Source organism: Passer domesticus, chromosome 10, assembly GCF_036417665.1.
Source record: "Passer domesticus isolate bPasDom1 chromosome 10, bPasDom1.hap1, whole genome shotgun sequence".
Classification (NCBI taxonomy): domain Eukaryota; kingdom Metazoa; phylum Chordata; class Aves; order Passeriformes; family Passeridae; genus Passer; species Passer domesticus.
Window position 1 is genome coordinate 8,975,531 of NC_087483.1, and position 21,283 is coordinate 8,996,813.

Genomic DNA, 21,283 nt, shown 5'->3' on the forward strand with positions numbered 1-21,283 from the left:
GGGTTAGAAGGGTTAGCCTTGCTTTCCAAAAAAAAAAGTGTCTTGCAAACACCCAAACCTGTAATTAAGTCCATAATTACTAGGATGGTTTTTAAGTGGATGTTGGTCCAATTCATGTGAGAGTATGAGCTCTTCCCAAAATGCACATGTACCAGCACTGTCCTTTCCAGAGATCACTCAGAAAAAATGAGGAGACAGCCTCTAAGAAGGTGTGGGGAGGGTGGTTTGGGAGCCTTTTTATTTTCCTCTCCTGTCACTTGTGTTCATGGAATTGGTTATTTTCTCTGAGCACCCACCCAGGTGCTCAGCGTGTGTGGGACTGTGTCTGGGAGACTGGCTGGTAAATTTGACAGGCTTTTTATTATCTTTATTTTCATTTAAACATTGACATCACATCTCATTGCCTTTTCTTGGCTGTAATTAAAGATCCTGTGGAATTAAGAAGCATTAAATTCCTTGAGATTTCAGCCTTGGGAATTTGCCCAGAGGCACACAGCTTACAGGCCTTCACTAGGCTTCACTTTCCTGGAGTCACCTCCCCCTCCCCTGCCTCATCCAAGCCTTTGTAAAAAGGAACCATCTTTTCAATTTTGCTAATTAATTGCTCTTGCCAGCCAACAGATGTTTTGTAGCCTTTGAAGACCAGGCATAGCAAGGTTTATAACTTCTGCAGCCTTACACTGCCTATGCAATTTGAACAAGGACACCTGAAGCTCAAGAGAAAGGCAGGTTATTAAAGACAAATAAAGAGTTACAATAATTCCAGGAACACCCTCCCTCCCTGTACTGGATTGGATGAATATTCCCATCCCTTTAACAATATTTTTTAAGTTCTGGGCATGGTGCTCTATGGACTGAGAATGAAATTACCATTCAGGAGATCTTGTAGAATTATTTATTTGTTTATAATTTGTGATCTTAAAGGCTGTGGTAAGAGAAACCACAAAGATAACCTTGGGCAGCGCAGGGGAAGAGATTCAGGCTTGAATCTGACCTAGCTAAGCCCTGAGGCTGGGAGAGGAGTTGCTTTGGCTCCCCCTCAGCAGCTCTGCTCACACCCCATGGGCTGTTCCACTGCTCCCCCTCTCTTGTTTGGGGTTATTTGGGAAGGCCTTCGGCAAAAAAATTACCAAGATTTGTTCTTATTGCTAAGGATAGCAGTTAGTACAGCAGAATTGGTGGGTCAGGGCTCTTGATCTTCCCTCCTGTTGTCTACATTATTAAAAATGATCTCACTGAAACAAACACCATCAATCAGTGCCAGCTGCAGTTTAGCAGGAGTGTAGACAAGGACAAACCACACATTTGCTGCCTGCAAAGAGAGACTGTTTGGGCTGGTTTAACTGCAGTAAAACACTGGAAGAAAACTGATCCTTTTGCCAGGAAGAATATATATTCTGCTATCAAATGTGACCAGGAAGGCAACCCACACTCCTGGATACAGAACAGGAACGGGTCAGAAAATGACACTACTGGTAGCTGAGTATGTCCTGTCAGTGGAGACATAGATCTCACTGCAGTTTTACTTCTGTGTCACAACAGGCCACAGCATCTCTCCTGATCTACTGCAGCATCACTGAGAGCACTTTGGGTTCACTGCAGTTCTTCTGCTGGGGGAAGAAAGGGGTGTCTTGGGAGAATGTTTGTAACCATCAAAATAGTGATGGAAGGAAAAAAAGAAGGGTTTCTGCAGGCACACAGTTTGTGGTGATTGGTATGGGGCTGGGCCCAGCCCCATCCCCAATGAGCTACAGCTGGGAGCAGCAGGTGAGCAGCATTGAAGGTAACAAGACACGTGGCACTGCCCAACCACCAAAGGGAGCAGAGGGCACACAGGGGCAGGGCATCAGCGTGAGGGGATAAAAGGCTGGGCTGAAGCGCAAGAAGGGCAGATGCTTGCAGCCTTCTGAAGTGCCGTGGTGTTACTGTGTATGGGCAGGTGCCTGAAGCCTTCTGAAGGGGTGAGGTGTTGCTGTGTATGGGCAAATGCTTAAAGCCTTCTGAAATTGTGTGGTGATACTCTGTGGCTGTCTCAGCTGTGACATGTGCTGTGATAGGTTTTTATTGTTGCTTTTAAAAGCCAGAATGGAGGGTGAGGTGTTGTTAAAATTAGGATTGGTGGAGGATGAGAAGGGCTCATATTTAAGAGCAGCTGGAAGACCTAGGGGACACTTGAGGAGAGTGATGGTGGTCTTAAAACAGGGAATGCACTCACCCTGAACTATCTCTTGTGTTTAGCCCTTTGTCACCCACTGCTTTAGCTCCCTGTATCCAAAGTGGTTATTCTGGCATGAATTCACATGTGCTTATTTTCCTCACCCAAGTATCTGGTTCAAGGTTAATAGTTTGTCATGGTTTGATGCTAGCCAAACACCAGGTACCCATGAAAGTCACTCACCCTCCCCTACCACAGCTGGGCAGAGGAAAGGAAAAAAAATATTAAGAAAAGCTTCATGAGTTGAGATAAGGACCAGGAAAAAAACACTCCAAGGGCAGAACAGGCTTAACTTAGAAGGTACAAAGTGAACGTTTTACTAACAGAGTCAGAGGAGGATAATGAGAAGTAAAATAAGCCCTTAAAACACCTCTTCCTCCCCCCCCAGCTCCTCCCTTCTTCCAACCTGTGGTGGGACAGCTCAGGGAGACAGGGCATGAGGGTTGTGGTCAGTTTGTCACCTGAGGTTTTCTGCTGCTGCTCTGGGGAGGAGTCCTTCCCCTGTGACACCGTGGGGTCCCTGCCGTGGGACACAGCTCTGTGTGAACTTCTCCAGCATGGATCCCCTCTCCTGAGCAGCAGTCCTGCCCAAGCTGCTGCAGTGTGAGTCCCTCCCACGGGCACAGTCCTGCCCAAGCTGCTGTGCCCTGGGTCCCTCTGCCACGGGCTGCCGGGCTGCAAGGACAGGGACAGGCTGCTCCAGCCTGGGAGCAGGGCCCCTCTGGCCACTGGGGCACAGCCTGCTCCAGGGATCCTCCTGCCATGGCATGGGCACCTCCCCAGGGCTGGGGTGGATCTCCGCATCCCCCTGGATCCCCAGGGGCTGGGGGTGGATCTCTGCATCCCCCTGGATCCCCAGGGGCTGGGGGTGGATCTCTGCATCCCCCTGGATCCCCAGGGGCTGGGGGTGGATCTCTGCATCCCCATGGATCCCCAGGGGCTGGGGGTGGATCTCTCCCCCATGGATCCCCAGGGGCTGGGGGTGGATCTCTCCCCCATGGATCCCCAGGGGCTGTGCAGGGATCTTTGTATCCCCATGGATCCCCAGGGGCTGGGGATGGATCTCTGCATCCCCGTGGATCCCCAGGGGCTGCAGGGGCTCAGCTGCTCCACCCTGGTCTCACCACAGCCTGCAGAGCAATCTCAGCTCTGGCCCCTGGAGCACCTCCTGCCCCACCTTCTGCACTGCCCTTGGTGTCTCCAGGTTGTTTCCCTCACCTGTTCTCACCTCCTCCTCTTCTCTGGCTAGAAGAAAAACTGTGCCCCGCTTTGTTTTGATTTTCTGATTAAATATGTCATCACAGAGGTGTTACCAGCCTCTCTAACTGGCCCAGTTTTGGCCAGCAGCAGGTCCATCTTTGGAGCCATCAGGGATTGACTCTGTGAGACATGGTGGAAGCTTCCAGCAACTTCTCACAGAAACCACCTCTGTGGCCCCCCTGCTACCAAAAACCAGACTGAGCAAAACAAGCACATAGTTTAAAGAAAGTTAGCCTGAGTGCTGGATTATTTTACATAGCAGCCACATTGTATTGGTTTCCACTGTTTCACTATTATCTTATGACAGGTGCACAGAAAACAGCCATAATAAGGTCAAAAAAATTGGTCAAATGTGATCATCACAGAAAGCATGTGAGTTTTGGGGATGGAGAACTGTTAGCAGGAAAATGTTATCTCTGTTAGGGTCTGTGGCTCAGCCACATAGACAGGCTCCCTGACACCCCATCAGATCTGAAACCTGATTGAAATGTGCCTTCAAAAGCCAGAAGCAGGGCTGACAGTGACCTCTTAGCAATTATGGCAGTTAAAGGGGGAAAAAATAGGAGTTGGGATAGTAGAGGCTCAGACCTCCTCAAACCTGTGAATTTACAAAGAAGGCCTTACTGATTACTGGATTAATATGCATGTTCCTCACTTTACAGACCTTCTTTTGGTTATCTGGCTGTCCCCAGCCACAGCACTGGGAGGGCAAGTGCAATCTAAGGTCTTACAGATTGTAGGAGCCAGGAGTCCCTCCACAGTCCCCTGTGCAGGAGGAGGATTTTCATATCATTTGCCTAGTTTCAGCACAGGAGAGCCAGGGAAAGGCAGAGGCACCTCCTACCTCAGACAAATTTCAATTAAAATTCCTCTTTCAAGAGTCTGCACTGTATCTCAGGAGAGGTTAACAGCATGGCATAGAAATGTGAGAGCATACTTGAACAGATCCCATCCAGAAATTTTAAGCTCAGCAGACACAGACTCCTCTTTTGAGCCCAGAGAAAAGATTAGTTGGGTTATGCAATTGCTGGAGCTGGCATAAAACCAGCTGCATGCCAATTACTAGCCTGTATGCAAATACTTGTACTGAAATTCAGGATGCAGCTGGACGTGGGTCTGGGCACCCTTCCAGGATTATTCCCAGCCACATTATGACAGTTTTGAAAGAGAAGGGCTCTATGGAGCCAGTAATTTTTTACAGCCTTTCAGAACATGGAGGAAAGTACCACTACATGCAGATCTTGACTATTTTTTTCAAAGAAAGAAGGAATTTCTGCCTGTTGATGCCAATCAGGATGTACTTGAGGCACTTGCACTCCAAGACAGAAGGCCATCAGTCTGTTTGCCAAGTTTAAGGCCTGAGTGCCAGATGTGCTTGGGATAGAAAGCAGCCTGCTTGTTTGTCAGAAAAGAGTTGGAGAACACGCCACCAGATAATGCCAGAGCTGAAGCTCTTGGGGGTGCTGCAGGGAAGCCCTGCTGCATTCAGATGCCCCTGACCCTGCCCAGGTTTCTGTTCCTACTGCTGCTTGACTTCCATGTGGAAAACTGGCCTGGATGCAGCAGCACTGCCAGACAAACTGCCACGCAGCATTCACTCTCACAGACAGAGCTGATGCCAGGAGAAAAGGGATGTGGCAGTCTCACATATCTCAGCTGATGGAAGGGATAGACTGAGAGCTGCCACTGGCATACATGAAACATGACTTGATCATCTGATCAAAATATTATATAGCAAATGTGCTGGCAAGGAGAGGCTTTTCAATGCTTGGGTCTGTCTTGGCAATACAAAAGTGAATCAGTCAAAGAATGCAGCCTCATCCTGGCTGAAGAAATGAGATGACTACCCTGTGAGGAGAGAACTTGATGAAAACTTCAGGGGGAAAAAAAATAAAAGGAGGTTCTCTCAGTGCTATTTCACAAATTTGGCCCACAGAGATGATGTGACATGTAAGGTGGTGTTCAGTGGAGAGGTGGTTTCTTTATGGGTTCTGTTTGCCTCAATTAACCTCCTATTTATTACACAGACCCAAGCATCAGTTTCCTCTTTTTCTGCCCTGGAGTAGGACTCTCCACTGCTTCCCCATATTTCTTCAGATTCTCTTGAATGTTGTCTCCTGCTTTTGACATTAAGGAAAGAAGGAGGTGGAGTGAGTCCCTGTTGGAGCAGAGGGTGTGTCTTACACCAGAACTCTGAGCTGTCAGAGGTGAAGGAGGATGGTTGAAGAATGCATCTGCAGTCTCTTCACCCCCTGGACACCTGGACTGGTGGCTCACTGAGGAGTTTGTGGGGGAATCTGCAGCTGGTGGAGAAGCCCTGGAGGCACTAGGAAGCTCTGGACTGCGGGTAGCAACTCGCCTTGTTGTAGGGCTATGGGGGGACAGAATATAAGAAAATAAAGATAGTGCAGAAAGTAATCTCACCCTAAGAAGTTGCAGCTGGGTCAATTACCAAAGATTAGGAGTAGCCCTGGCTTAAATGGGCCACAGCTGTGACAATGAGAAGAAGAGTGCCATAAAAGAGTGGGTTGGCTGGGTGAGAAGGGAACTGGAGTCACTGGCTACTCTGTGAAGAGGAAAGAATCAGTGTTCTGAAGAGAAAACACCAGGAAGGTATGAAACTTTCGTGATAAGGAGATAACAGTATGGAACCTTTGTAATGATGACAACATAGGGCCACTTACCTGGAGAAACATTCAAATCACAGCAAAAGCTCTGGAGAAATTATGAGGAAAAATGAATGTGAAACAACTGTGGTGAGTCAGGAAAGGTGGTTTGGTTGTGTGTCAGCTGATCAGTGTGATGCTGTAGGGCATTTCAAGAGGGCACACAAAGTGACACTGAGGTCTGTTCAACCTGCACTGAACAAATTTGGAGGGTGCCTGATGCAGAAAACAAGGGTTGTGTTGTGAAAGACACAGGCAAGGCAAGCGCTGATACAGCTGCTTTGGGTCATTACACCAGAGTGTGTCCTGTAGGATGCTCACTGTTAAAGATAACCTGACAGCAGAAATAAATCCAGTGCTGGGTGTCTGTCAGAGCCTCCAGGCTTTCTGGAACCTGCTGGGATACCAAGGAGACTTTGTCCTGTTGGTGTACCCAGTGCACCTCTTCAGGGTAGAGGAAAGAGGATTTGGTTTGGATTCAGAAGGTTTTAATGATGTTTGAATACTCAGATGTCTACAGCTGGGTGTCCTGGCTGAAATCCACACTCAGAGGTGTGTTTTTTGGAACAGCTAGAAGGAAAGCACTGCCCAGGAATGGTGTGCCATCAAAAGAGGCACACAGCAGTACCCTGCAGACCCAGCTCACCTCTTCATGAGGGTGCTCCTGTAACTGGGACTCGGGTATCCCCATCAGGGAGGGCTGGGATACCTGAGGATGAAGTCACAGCTGCTGTGAAGGAGATGAGTGCTCATTCCTGGCTGTTGGAATGTTGCTGCTCTTACTGAGCACCATAGTGTCTTCTGGGGTGAGCCAGCCATGTGTCACTCTCTCCCTCGACAGTAATTTGAAACTCATCACTGATTCTCTCCAGTGACTTAAATAAATGCAATTTTCTTTTTGCTAGCCAAAAATCAGAAGATTGAAGGGCAGTAGTTTTGTTCTTTATCTTAGTCCACATGGCCCCTTTGCATGTAGTGGGGGACAGTGGCAGTGACACAGGTTCTGTATTTCAAATACTGGAGCATTTCTTTATACGTGGACATGATGTGCTTTTAAATATACATCAGTTTCCGGGTGGGTGTTTTGTATCACCAAATGCTTAGGTAAAAGTTTAAAATGAAGTATGCTTTCATAAAAATTGAGAGAATGGATTGCTAATGGAGTGTTGTGAGTACTGTGGTAGTAGATGACTAATATCTGTAGAAGGACAAAATAACTTGGGTTGGAAGTAATATCTGGAGGTCATCTGGTCCAATCTTCTGCTAAGAGCAAGGTAACTATAGACAAGAATCAGGTTGTTCATTGTTTATGAGAATCTCTAGAGATAGCACAGGAGCAGACTGATCAGAGAACTGGTGCTTAAGCACTCTCTAGCTGGGAGCAATATTTTCTCAGTTCTAATCAGTGTTCCCATGTTGCAGCTGGTGCCTGTTGCCTCTTGTGCTTGGGCACTTCTGAGAAGAGTCTGTTCCCCTCTAGGCTTCCTGCAGGCTGCAATTAGAGGTCCCCCCTTCCCAATCATCACTTCTTCAGGCTTGTTCTGTCTCTTTCCCTGACTTGGAGCAAACCACAGGAAGCCCCTTGGATTGTTCCAGTTGTTAGGTTTAAATCTGTTAATCTACCTGTCAAGCCCATGAATTATATTGAGTAAACAGTAACTCAAGGCACTTGGCTTCTAACACCAGGTTCAGAACTTGACTGGACAAAGTGAGGCAATTAGCATCTCATCCTGAAAATTAATATCCCTGTAACAGAGCCAGTATATTATAGGAAAGCTCCTCCTGCAAAGTCAACAGGGTCAAACAGCTTTGAAAAGCTCATGAAGTGAAAAGAATGAGGTGGGTAAAGCTGTAAACAGGTAGTGCTGCTCCTGCAGTTACCATCTGCAGAGGAAATAGCAGAGCTGGGGCTGGTCAGACAGTGTCTGACTGGTTATTTAACATCAGGGGCACCTAATGCTGAGGGCAGAGGTGTGGTTAAAAAAATTACATTGATTTGAAGCTCCCTCCTCAAAGCAGAGTAATTATTACAGAGCAGAAAACCTCCTCCAGGGTGGAGGGGAAGGGAATGATTTAGATGTGAACCTGGGCCTGGGTACTTCAGGGAGTGAAGATCCAAGGAGGCAGAAGCTGCTGTGGTCACTGGAACTAAAGGCAGAAAGCACTAAAAGCAGTGAATCTAGCAGGATTAGGGATGCAGACCATTTCCTGTAGCACAAGCCAAGTGTATTGAATACAAAAAAAACCAAAAAATTACACTTCAGGTCTGTTTCTGATGAGCAGAAGCACATCTTAAACTGAGTTCACACCAAAATGTTATCTTCCCTTTTGGGTGGGTGTAGAGGTTTTGTGTTACTTGTTGGATTGAGCTGTTGCTACTCTCTTCTGCAGTATTTGGGATCACTTTGTCCCTGCACAGAACCCTTGGGGGCCATGTGTCTGACACACCTTGTGCCCACAGGGTGAAATGGTGTTCAGCAGTCTGACACAGACCTGCACACACACAGGCACTTCCCAAAAAAAAAATGTGATCATGGAACACATCTTGTAACTCTGGGGTGTTCTTCCCAAAGGGCTGGGTGTTTTGCAGTGGTTTTTTTTCCTTTTACAGAGTTAACCAGCCAAAACCAGGACACCAGGTAAATGATTTGGTGTCTTATTTTAATAAGGCCATGAGAAGGAAGAATTTGAGGCATGCACAGAGGAATAAATCAAGTACAAATGTCTTTTCTGGCTGAACCTGTTCATGAAACAGGTATTCCCTTTGGGGAGATGGCTACAAAAGAGTGGCCCAGAGCCTGTTGTCCTGTAATAAAGTAGCTAAATGGTTGCAAGAACCTTGTGAGCCTGTCTTCACACACCTCAGTGGTGAGAAGGGTACCCCAGGTCCAACTCAGTGAAAGATAATCAAATCAAAATCCATTTTTATTTAAGCAGCAAAACAGGGGGCTAGGATTAGAAGATTTATGTTCAGGTGCTGCAGTAAGTAAAAAATAAATATTATGCTCAGGTTCTACAACCCAGTGTTCTTAGTTATTGAGCAGTTGGAAGTACAAACCCACAGGCTGCACATAACACTGATTGCTTTTGATAGAAATAAAGAATATCTTGCTGTTATCATCAAGCCTTGAAACTGACTTCCAGCTAATGACCCAAATAAACTGTACTTGAAATTGTATAATTGAGATCGAAGGCTGTCTGGGGCTTCTGCTTGGGATATAGATTCCACATCCATGAGCTTTTGAGTATGGTCATTGAGCTGAAATGGAGAAGGTTAAAACTCTCATTTTCATTACCAAACACCCCCATCTCCCAATACAAATGTGACATTTCAATTTTGCACAGTCCAACTCTTCTTAAATCATCTGTATAAAAACTTCAGATCTTGATTGATGATGGATGAGCTATTGTCTCCTGAAGCACCCAGTTCTCATTACCCTTTAAGACAGAGCTTATTAATGATGGACCTGAAGTGCTTTCCCAGTGGGTCATCAGCAATGAACTGTGCTGAGGGCTCAAAAGACTTGGTTTGGCATGAAATTTCCAGGCCTAAGCTGTTTTCAGATGATGCATTCAGCATCTGGGGTAAAATAGGAGAAGGGATCCCCATCACTGAGGTGTTTATGGTAAAGATGCAGCACTGTCAACCTGCAAAGGTGCCTCAGCCCTGGAGAGGCTGACCTTGGGAATTCAGGTGTCATCAGCATGTGTTATATAATACATACATGCAGGATATACCTGTATGTGATGGAATGTAAAAGACAGCTGTTTCCTTCCTGCCAGTCAGCTTAAAAGGTGTAAGATATATTCTGGTTTGCCTTTGAAGTGGTTAAGAGTGGGCTTACCCCAGTTTTTACTAATTAACACCCTCCCCTTTGCCTGCCCACTTCAGAGCTAGTTCTTTTCCCTCTCACCATGCCATCTTCCACTTCCTAGTGCCAGCTGATTTTGTAGCACCAGGGAAGAGCTTTTAATTTGCAACCTGGAATAGCAATAGCCATTCTATAACCATTTTGTAACAATTTTAGAAGCAGATTCTACAGCGAAATGGATGTTTACAACCCCCACTGTATATAAACATACATGAGTAACTTTCACTCCAGGATACATTACAGAATGAGAACATGTTTTGCCAATTTAACCCATGTTAGAGATTGGACAGCAGACAGTAATGAGGGATTACACTGTACAGCAAAAAAAGCTCAATAAAATGCCCTTTTAACAGATGGAAGAAGAAAAGTGGTTTCCCTCTCTGATCTAAGTAGATACCAGCCTTGCAGAGCCAGTGTCCCTTTGCAGTGAGTGTATGCTTCTGGTGGCTGATAATGTGTTTTTAGTGACTTCAGTCAAACTCGAGCCCCTTTTTGAGCTTGGCAGACTAAGTATGAGCTGTGTGTGGTGCACCTGTCTGTGTTCCTGGCACTTCAGCGTGAAGTGTTTGTGGGTTTTGGTTGCCAGAGACCTGTACATTTCCATCTCTCCTGTTAGTATTATATGGTAGGTTACCAAAGTTTGTGGGAATGTTTCACTAGGCTAATGAAAGCAAGAAAATAGCAGCTATAATAACAGATAATACATTTCTGATTCAGATTCCTGAGTAAATAACTATTTAAGAGAATATGCAGATATAAGTTCCCCACAATCATTTGAGACTAATAAGCAAAATAATGCCAGAATTCAGTGGCAAGGACACATGCTGATTTATTTTTGTGTAACTTTGGTTGCAGAATTATACTGCTTTTAAGCCAGTATAGTATTTCCAATAAGGAAGATGATAAGATTTGTCATTCAGAATCAAGTGACAGAAGCCCTTGGTGGTACTCCTTTGCTCAGGGCACGAGACTGCAGCCCTGGTGCCAAACCAGGAGATCGTGGTACTCTGAAGTGTTATACCTTCCAGGAAGATGTCCAAAGTTGTCTGGCACTTCTAGGAACTCTTTTCCCAGTAAAAGCTAGTGGGTCTTGTGCTTAGAAATTCCCTTTTGCACCTTCATGTCCCTGAGCAGGGTGGAAGCCCAAGGGGGTGGCACTTGCTGCTAGCAGGGTCATACTTGCAATAACAGTTTTCCAATGTCACAAAACATTGTTTTGGAAGACAATACTCGCCCCCAAATGGTATTTAAAATATGTTTCGCTCTGAGCAGTCTGGTTTGGGGCTTCTTTGGCAGGAACTGGCTGCTTTGTTCACAAAATTCACTCAGGGACTTGGCATTTTCTCTTCTGCTCCAGCCTTGGAAAGAGCTGAGCACAGAGGCACCTCCGGTGTTGCATACAGGAGAAAAAACCTCTTTCTGCCTGGCTTCCATTGCTGCCTGCACAGGCAGAGAGCCTGCCTTTCTCCTCCTGTTCATTGTTTAACTTTATCTCTCACTTTCAGGGCTGTAAATTAAAATGAGATGATGACTTTATGATGATGAGTTCATTATACAGCAGCTCTATTGTATATTGATTACAGTTGTGCTTCATTTGCTTAACATGTAACAGAGTTTATTAGCTCTTCCCAGGCATTGTTCTTGCTAAGAGAGGGCAAAGAAGTGCAAAATGCATTTTGAGTTGAAGTCAGTGAAGCCAATTCATCTGTGCTGATTTACACGCACAGAGGACTTGGTGTAAAGAAAAGGAGGATAGCAGGTTGGATTGGGAAGGTGGAGTGGAAATTAATCTGGGGCCCAGGGAGCAGGAAGAGTGAAATACAAGTGTTCTAAAGCTTGTACTAAACCTCAAGTTCGAATCTAAAAGTTGGACTAAGTGTTGCTTAATATCTACAAGAACCCACCTTGGATATTACTCAGGTTTGTTTGCACCTCAACCTGGAAATTAATTAATTCTGTCACTGGTAAAAAATGGTGCAGTGCAGGGAAATTGGAGGTACTGTATCCCATTTTTTGGATAAAAGCAGCAGAAAGCACTTGCTATTCAGTGATGAGGCAAGTCTGAGCCTTTTTTTTGTGGTTATTTCTAGTAAATCACAGTGGAAGGTGTTGGCTTCCCTGAAGTATAGCATATGATGCCCTTCCTGGTTACCTTTATGCTGAAAAAAAAGATCTTTCTCCACAAATTAAAACTGTTAGAATTACTTTTAGATTAAGATCCTGCTATACAAGAATGTGTCAAAGTTCCTAGGAGGAAAGAAACTTGGATAGGTATTGCCATGAGGGGATGCTCTTGAAACCCAGAAACTGGGCCTGTTCTGTGTGCAGCTGACAGAGGAGCTGTGTGGAATTGTGTGTGGGAAATGGACTTGCAGAGAATTTTCAAAGCTTATGATGTATTGTAATTAGAAAATAGTTGGCTTCTGATTGTGATGGCGTGAATTCCAACATCTGTATTATCTCACCCTTCACAAGAGACTGAAAATAGAATAAAGGTTTTTAAAACACCTCTCAGTTACCCCATCTCTAAGTAAAAAAAAAAAAATGAACTAACTTAATCCAACAATTGTGTGTGTGATTAAGAAGCTATAAATGCAGATTTTGCAGTTTTTCATTGTTTTTCTGTTCTTTTTAATCAAAATCTGGGCCATAATGGATTAGGTAATTCAGTATAGCTGAAGCAACACAGAAAAATCATCTCTGATGATGATTTCAGGTGTTCTTCTAAGTCCCCCTTTCTCCCCAGGGCAAAATTGTTAACAGATGCTGTATGTTTATTTTTTTTCCCCTGTGATCATAAGAATATTATACAGACAGATCATTGCTATATCTCTAATCTGGACTGTTTTTCTGTAGCAGATTATTATCATTGTTCTCATTTATAAGCCTCTTTTCAATGAAAAGCCAAGCTTTTAAACCAGAGGTTTCTAAGAAATACTAATACTGATTAATATGGTGGGAAGATGTATTTACAGATGATCCTTTATTTAATACATTCCTTGATTGGGGGCTGCTTCATTTACATGCTGTGACCTGTAAACCCTGAAATTTAAAAAAGAAATAAAACACAGTCATTCCTTCTGTGGTGAGTGTAAAGGTTTGCATTTCCACTACAGCTTTTAAAGGTTTTCGGGGCAGATGAGAGTTCTCAGACTGTCTTAATCAGGAATTCCATAGTCAGGAATTATTCTTCATGTCTCTGTGTGGCACTCCTGGCTCTACAGCACCACTTCATGTCATTCCAAGGTGTCATTAGTAACTAACCTTCAGCATTTCTCTGCTGAGGCTTGAAGCTCTGACACTGGAGGTTTTAGACTCGCAGTTCCTGTTAACTTTCATCAAAGTCACAGGCATTGTCTCCTGCTTTGGAAATAAAAGAGACAGGTTAAGTAGAGGAATTGTGAATTAGAACAAGGGTTTAGGGGGCAAAAAAAAAAGTTTTTGATCCAGAGGAAAGCTTGATGTGTTAGCCAACATCTGTAAGATCATTTTCATGTTGAGATTTCATGAATCAAGTCTTCAGAGACAGGGCAACAGAGCAGGTTTCTAAACAAACTGCTATAAATACGAAAATAAAAAGAAAATCAGAAAACCCCAACAAAACACACAAAAGCCCCATAACCTAAGAAGAACCCCAAAACTTCTACCTGTTTAAAACCCATCTCTAACACAAAGCTCCCAGCAAGGCACGTCCATAGGGGTTTGGATCATAATGTTTGAGATTTGGATTGTTGCTTGGAGTATTTGGGTGTTTTGGATGATGGTATTACAGCAGCACACACTGTAATATAACATTTTCCTCAGACCTCGTGCTGACTGGCCCCTTCTTGTGTCCTGTGGGCTCATCACAGCATGGTTGTTTGTTGTAAGTTTTAAGCCCTTTCTGCAAATTAATGAAATGCAGTATAGTGTGATTGATTGCTTGTGTTTTTCAAGTCATTTAAGTGTTGAAGGTTATTTTACCCACAAAATACAGAACTGTTCCATATGTGATCACACTGGAACAAAAAGTAAACAACTGTGTGTCAGTCTTCATCAGGTTTCTTCTGCATGTGAATAAAGGGTTTCTGTTTACAAATACTGTGAGCTGCTTGTCCTCCAGTTTTCAGGTTATTAAATGAGATTACAGTCAATTTTTTTTTTTTCATTTAAATATCCTTTCTCCAACACACATTTAGCAATAGATTGAATCAGCTGTCTGAAGTCTTACAAGTATGTTGTTTTCTTGTTCTTCTGCACAGAGATACTGAATGGAGGGGTGTATGTTGGCCAGAACAAATTCCTCTGCTTTGCAGACACCATTCATTGGCAAGACATCGTGCGTAACCCCTGGGCCTCCAACTTCACTCTGGTTCCAACGAATGGCAGCTCAGGATGTAAGTACTGCTTTTATTCTCAGCCTTGTCATCCCCTCAGCATGAAACAGGATAAATATGGCCACAAGTTTTCCCTGATCCTCTGTTACGGAGAATTATGTTGGTAAATTTTCCTTTCATTGTTCCCTGCACTTTTCTAAGTTTGTCTGCTGCTTGGAGGACCACTTAGTCTGCTCTAAAACCAGTGTCTGTAGAGGGTATTTGTGAACATCATAGATTTTCTGAATTTTCTCTCTTCTGCATTTTCTTTTTCTTCTTTATTGCTGAAGCCACTGTGGTGCTGTGGAAGCACAGACATTCTTGTTTGCTTTGCATTTGTTCCTGCTGCTCAGGCTGGTCCTTGAGCCACAATGGCATCATAATTAGCTGCTGGAGTAATTATGGTGAAAGCTCACGGATATTCTGACTTTAGATGAGAAGTGAACCTCAAAGAAATGGTTATCCTGTTGTTTTGTGTTTATGTCACTGAAGAGAGAGAGAGAATTTGCAGAGGATAGGGTGTTCTTCAGAATACAACCAATCATTCTCTGCTTTTTACTACATTTTCTTTATTTTAATGCTTTCCATTCCAAACTTGAAATATCTATGCGTTTAGTTTCTCTATTTCCCTTCCCAAGAATTATTTGCCTTCTGTGAATCATTCTTATGATTCTTGCAGCAGTAATGGATTGTAGTGAATGGTGGTGACAGGGATACAGAGTGTTTAAGCAAAATATTCCATAATGGAGTAAAGTGCATTCAGAATGAATGCTGTGCTGTTAAACAGCACCCTCAGGATGTACCAACACTGAAATTCAGAAACAGCCTGGCAAGAAGTTTATATCACATGTCAAAGGTGGCACCACAGTAGGCATATTGTTCTGAGCATTCCAGATTTGGGGACATTCTGGATTGCTTTCTATATCTGAAGGTGTCCCTTGAGGATGTATCAATGACACATTGCCTCTCTAAATTCCACTACAGCCAAGAAACATTTCATTTATTTAGTTGTATGGAGGTAACTCAGAAAATAAAATGTTGAGACCCTGGATAGGGGCCATTTGATGAGTCCCCATCATTTCTAAGCAGCAACTTGTTTTTAACCAGGTGCTTTGTGGTGTAATAGATTTTCTACAAGGCTGGCTTGCTTGTGTATATCTCATCTGCTCCCCTTAATACCAGAGCACAGGTACTTGTGCTAAAGCTTCCTCCAGGAGCCTGCCAAGCTGCACTGCTCCTCCACATCCCAGCTCCAGAGCTGAGCCTCATCACTTCTGCCTGCTGGCTGGAAACCTGACATAGTTGTAATGCAGCCAGCTCTCTTATTTGCATCTTAAAAACCCCTCATCACTGCTGATGATCAGTTCTAAGCAGAGCTGATGAAACCTTTGAAGGTGAGGGAATGCCTGTACCCTTTTATAAGTCATTGCTTCAAGAAAAAGCCACTTGGTTCTTACTCCGTTTTGTTCTGTTATTGGGTTTTCTTTTAACCTTTGCTAGTTCTTCAAGACAAATGCTTCTGCTCTTTTAAAAAAGCAACCAACATCAATACTATCTTTTTGAGGTAACAGAAGTACTGGGACAAGGTCCATTCTGAGTACTTTTAGAAACACACCCTGAAAGCAAAGAAGGCAGATATTGGTGCCCACACACAGCTAGATGAAAGAATGTATGTGCCCAAGTCCAGTTTTCATCAAACTTTTTTTAATTGTTTTTTGAGTTGTTTTGAAGTATAGGGAAGGAACAGTTTGTGCCTTGCCATTTGTACTTGATAAATAAGATAAACAGCATTTTTTCTGTGATGATTGAGAGCTATGTACCAAGTCAGCTTCATTAGGATAGTCACCCAAATTTTACTATATTTTTCTTCATTTGGGATGAAGCAGTGCACAACTGGACTGTAATTTAATGATAAACATGAGTATCTTCTGAGACATTCAATCCCATCTCAATACAATTCATGAGTCCTGTGAAATTTGATTAAATTAGCTAATCCAAACCATTTGTCTTCACAGCTTGCACAGGTGAGAATGTAAACCCCATTATACAAAAAGCTAACAAATGCTTAAAAAGGTCTTAAGGCTTTGGGTAACAAAAAACTCAGGTACAGAAATCACCATTTAAAATAGCCTGTAATTAAATACTGTCTGTGTGTGGATGCATGCATGTACTATGCACACACATGGGACTTGGGGAAATGAACCTTGAATTTTAACCATTTAAATTGGTATAGAATGTCATTAAATAAGATATATGCTTCTCAATTTTGGCTCACGTGTCACTTTTCACTACCTGCTAGGGAGTGTGAGTGCTTGCTGTGCCCAGCCTTGCTTTTCTCCACTGCTGCAGATGATGCTCAGTGCATTACAAAGTTCTTTTCTGCAAGGACTGTGACTCAGGCTTTTCTGGATCCAGCCTGTGTATGTATTTATTAAGTCTCAAGTGTCTCCTACTTTCCAATGGAAATCTTGGCTAAATCCACTGGAACTACAGAAGTCCGTGCTGCTTGGCATTACTGAGAATATCTCAATGTCAAAATATTTTGGAAAGAACTACTGGGTTTTAGTATTTATCTATATACCTTTGTAGGAGGGAATGTGAACCAACCAAACCTGCTGTGTGAAGCTCAGCAAAGTCCATCCTAGCAGTAATTTAGGGAAATCTGTGAGATCCTGTAAGACCTGGCTAGCAGCATCACAAGCCATGCTTAGCCAAGACTGGGCAGGGCTGGAGGGCACCTTTTGCCCCAGGAATTGTGAGGGCAGCGGTCCCTGGCTGTTACAGTTGAGACAGAGACGATATAAAGCAACACATTCCATTTTCAGAAGGCTTCAAACCTGTTTTTATTATAGCATTCATGCTTTTTATACATTCTTACAAAGCTCATAAGTTTACACTTTACTCATTGGTCACAAAAGACAAACAGTGCTTATTGGAATAGGCACTTGCAGGTTTCTCTTATTTACCCTTCTTTCACTCTTGGTTTCTATGTCAACCACCTTGGTGTAAAATTATTTCAGGGGTAAACATGGATCCCCTTAGGAAAGTTCGCTCTGGCTCATGGAAGTTGTGTAAAACCTCTTCCACACCTGGCAGTGAATACGTGCAGGGACAGAGGCTGTGACCTGCCACGGGTGTCAGAATCTGGTACCTCACCAAACACAGCACCAAACACAGTTTGGCACATAGGCATCACTGGTGTTGCTTCCAACCACCAGTAAAAGGACATAAAACCTCCCCAGAGGTGCCTACACGTCCAAAAGAGCAGTGCCCAGCCCAGAGAAGCCCCCCATGCTGGCTGGGCTTTGGCAATGGCCCGAGTGGCTGCAGCAGGTTGGTGTGAATGCAGTGTCACACCAGGCACAGCTGGGCACTTGTGTGTGTGGAGCTCAGGCACAGCCCTGTCAGGGAGCTGCCACTGCAGCTGCCACTGCTGTTCCCTTCCCCAGACAGCTGGGAAAGCTGATAATGGTCTGACTTCAGGGATAATTTCACTTGAACCCTCCCTTCCTGCTCCAATGCAATCAGCAGAGGAAGACAAAAGGGTGGAGTGAAATGAAGAGGCTCTGAAGTAAAATCAGTCCCCTGCCTCTGTGGCTGTTTCATACCTTGGATCTGCCCATTCTGACAATCTCCTTCATTCAGATCAGTGCCAGACAGAAGAGAATATGGCCAGTGAACTCTCCTCTGATTCCCTTCTTCACGGGCTTTCATTGTCACATCAGTGCTAAGGAGCCAGTTGAAAAGGCCATGGTGTCTCAAACACTGACAGAAATACTGCAGACATGTGAATCCCGAGTGCTGCTTCTCCTTTTTCCATCCGGTTCTGATCAAATGCATGCAGGAGAGCTCGTGTTGGAGGCCTGTGAGTGACACGGTGTCACCGTTCAGACGCACAGAGGCGGTGGCTGCTGGCACGGCGCTCGGGTAAACAAACCCTGCACCAGGGACCACATGTGCTTCAGCTCTCCCTGGACACAGCCTCTGTGCCTGGCATTTTGACTGACACACACACACTGAAATGTTTACTGCTAGCACCACCTTCCCATTCCGGTGTCACGTAGCTGGAGCTTTTGGAATTAGTTGTAACTTGAAAGCAGCCTTCTCTTCTGTTTACCTGAATTCTGCACTGCCAGCCTGGGGTTTGAGGCTGAGCACATCGCAGTGGGAATCTCCAAAGCACTTAACTCTCCAAGGAACAAAATCCTCCCTTTAGGTTTGCTTTATTGAAATTGTTTCTGCAACAACGCTGAAAATCTATTTTCTCTCCTTCCACAAATCAGCCACAAATTCAAGCATTGGCCAAACATGCTGAAGCCTTGATTTGCAAGAGCCTATTCCCCTGTTAGTGCATCCAATTTTTGGATTCAGTCCCTTAAATGAAGAGTTGCAGCTCTGCTCTCCAGAGGTAGAAACCCAGGGTGCACTCCCAGCAGGGAAAATAAATAAAGCAGGGAAAAAGAATTAGGCTTCTTGCCTAAAATGCCTCCAGATTAGTAGAGCTCTCTGAGCAGCTTTTGGGAGAGTCCAGTGAAAATGTGGCTGCTCTCATCTATGTCTCCAATGTTCTCCTCAGTTTTGTTGTTTGCAGTCTCACATTTTGTCAGGTGAGCTCTTTCACAGGATTTGATAAAGACCATAGTATTAAATCAGAATTTTCAGAGGAACTTTACTTGGAGCTCTTGTTTCACAGAAAAGCTTGTAGAGTTAGAATTTTTGCATTGAGGTCACTTCCATTGCCAATAGCATGTGTTCAAATCAGTCAATAATGCTCCTAAAAATATTGAAACTATGGATGCATGTTCACGATAGAGCTGGTGACTGTTTGGGTAATATGTATGCAAAAATCACTCTAAAATGTTCAAGTTTAAAAAAAATTAAGTTGCTTTTCAAGGAGTTATTTAAAAGATGCTAGACTTTTCTTGAAATTTGTTTCACGTATTTTCTTGAAACCAAGTTTCTGCTCAGACTAAATTGTAGTGAGAGAAAAATTCCCTTTGTCAATCTGGCTTTTCAACTGAGCACCTGTCAGCTGTGAATAAAGCTGGAATTTTTGCAAGGTACTTTTTCAGGCAGAACAAGTTCAGTTCCTTGCTCTTCACAGCGTGGTACTCCTCTGTCATTGCTTTGTATCTAATTGCAGCCTGTGGTGTGAGAACACCCCAGTTCTGAGCTGTGAGGAAGCACTGCTGCAGAGTTACAGGGAGAAAAGACTTGGTCTTCAAGGGTGTGCCTGTGACTTAACAAATCCTTTGGTGTGCCTGTGATTTGATAAATCCCATGGTGTATTCCGGGGAAACACTGCTTGAAAACTCCTCTCTTCCAAAACTTGGCTCTTTTTTGCCTATTGATTCATAGATTTTTGAAGAGCAAAAGGAGCCTTGAAACATCATTAGCTCTATTTCCTGTATGCAGGGGCCTGGAGTATCAGCAGCTTGCCTGGTGTGGAGCTCAGTGACTTCCCTGACCACAGTTTATCTTCCAGCCTGGCTTTGAGGTCCCAGTGGCCATGGGCTCTGTGCACCCTCCTGGCACTGCCCTGGAGCTTTGCAGAAGTGCAGCTGTCCCTCCAGAAGTTGGTTACTTTTCAGTGTTAAAAGGGATAATAGCAGCTGCCTTAGCTCTAATCTGAGCACAATTTTCAATCACAGATGTTGCATCTTGCACTTTTCTCTGGCTGGCTCAAAGAGCTCTCCTAGCCAGCTTTTTCTCTCTGTGTACTGTGTCATCAGCTCACCTCCTCATCTTCCAGAAGCTGGACAGATGAGGCTCTCCCATCTCTCACAAGGAGGAATTTCTTTCCAGCCCCAGAGGAATTTTCATTGCTCATCAATGTAAACTGTGTATTTTTCAGTTTGCTTTTGGAAGACTGAAGCCAAAAAATGCATGGCATTTTATTCCTCATATAACCAATAGAAGTAAAAATTATATCCTTTGTGTTACAGCTTCATGTGAGGAATTTGGTGTTCAGGCAGTTCTGATATCTGTGTGCTTTAGAGATTTTTTTTTTTTTTTTTTTTTTTTTTTCCTCCCCAGCGTGTGTGTTCTATTGTGAAATATGCAATCTTATGCTTGGCTCTATAAAAGTCATTTGGTGTGAGTGACTCCAGCTTAGCTGCCAGCCTGGCTCACTCTCTGATACTGGCTGCTCCTCACTGTAATTTGCCGGGATTTCACTCTTCTTGTCATCTCCACACTTTATTGCCTGGCATATTTTAATAATTTCTAAACCTTCTGGAATATTAAGAAGTGTCAGTCCTGGGGATCCCTGGGGAGCAACACCCCAATTGTATTATAATTGCTCATTTACAGCTACTTTTGGAGAGTCCCCAATTAGCTGGGTCTTAATGCATTTTTCATGTGTTTTATTAATATTGAAACATAGAGACAAATCTAATTAAATGTTTACCATTTAGCCAGTGCTTTGCATTTTAATTAAAGGAACAAAAAATGGACTTCCCAGCTGCATAGCTGTTTATGAAGTCAGCCCTCAGTGCTCCTGGCAATCCAAGCTGTCAGTGACCTTACCTGGGAGCAGGTGTCTTTGGAAGCATTACAGCTCAGTTTGACATACTTATCCCTCTGTTTGCTTCATGGGAGTCAGTGCTGGCTCTGCAATTTTTTCTTTTTTTCTTCCCCTTTCTTAATTTCTTTCACACTGTCTTTGTAAGTTGCTTTTTCAGGTTAACTTGCTCCCCCCGCCCTGATAACTGAGCATTTGTTGGGCCATGTTCTGCTGCCAGTTTTCCACATGCTAGCAAAAGGACTCATATATTTCTAAACTGCACTTCTTTCAAATATTACAGAAATTGGAACAATCTGGTAGAAACTGAGTTTAGCAGATATGTCTTTATGTCAAACTGATTTAAGGCCAGAAGCTCCTTACTTTTTTTTTTTAATTGTTGTAGGAGTTAT

At 43.8% G+C, this 21,283-nt stretch overlaps 1 protein-coding gene across 5 annotated transcripts in view; it reads left to right on the forward strand.

The window, feature by feature from the left end:
* ERBB4 (erb-b2 receptor tyrosine kinase 4) overlaps positions 1-21,283 on the forward strand; it is a 578,878-nt gene that overhangs the window by 369,755 nt on the left and 187,840 nt on the right. For all 5 annotated transcript variants that reach the window (XM_064433627.1, XM_064433628.1, XM_064433629.1 and 2 more), the window contains exon 4: positions 14,255-14,389. In XM_064433627.1, the coding sequence (XP_064289697.1) occupies positions 14,255-14,389 (135 nt within the window). The remainder of the gene's footprint in view (positions 1-14,254; positions 14,390-21,283) is intronic.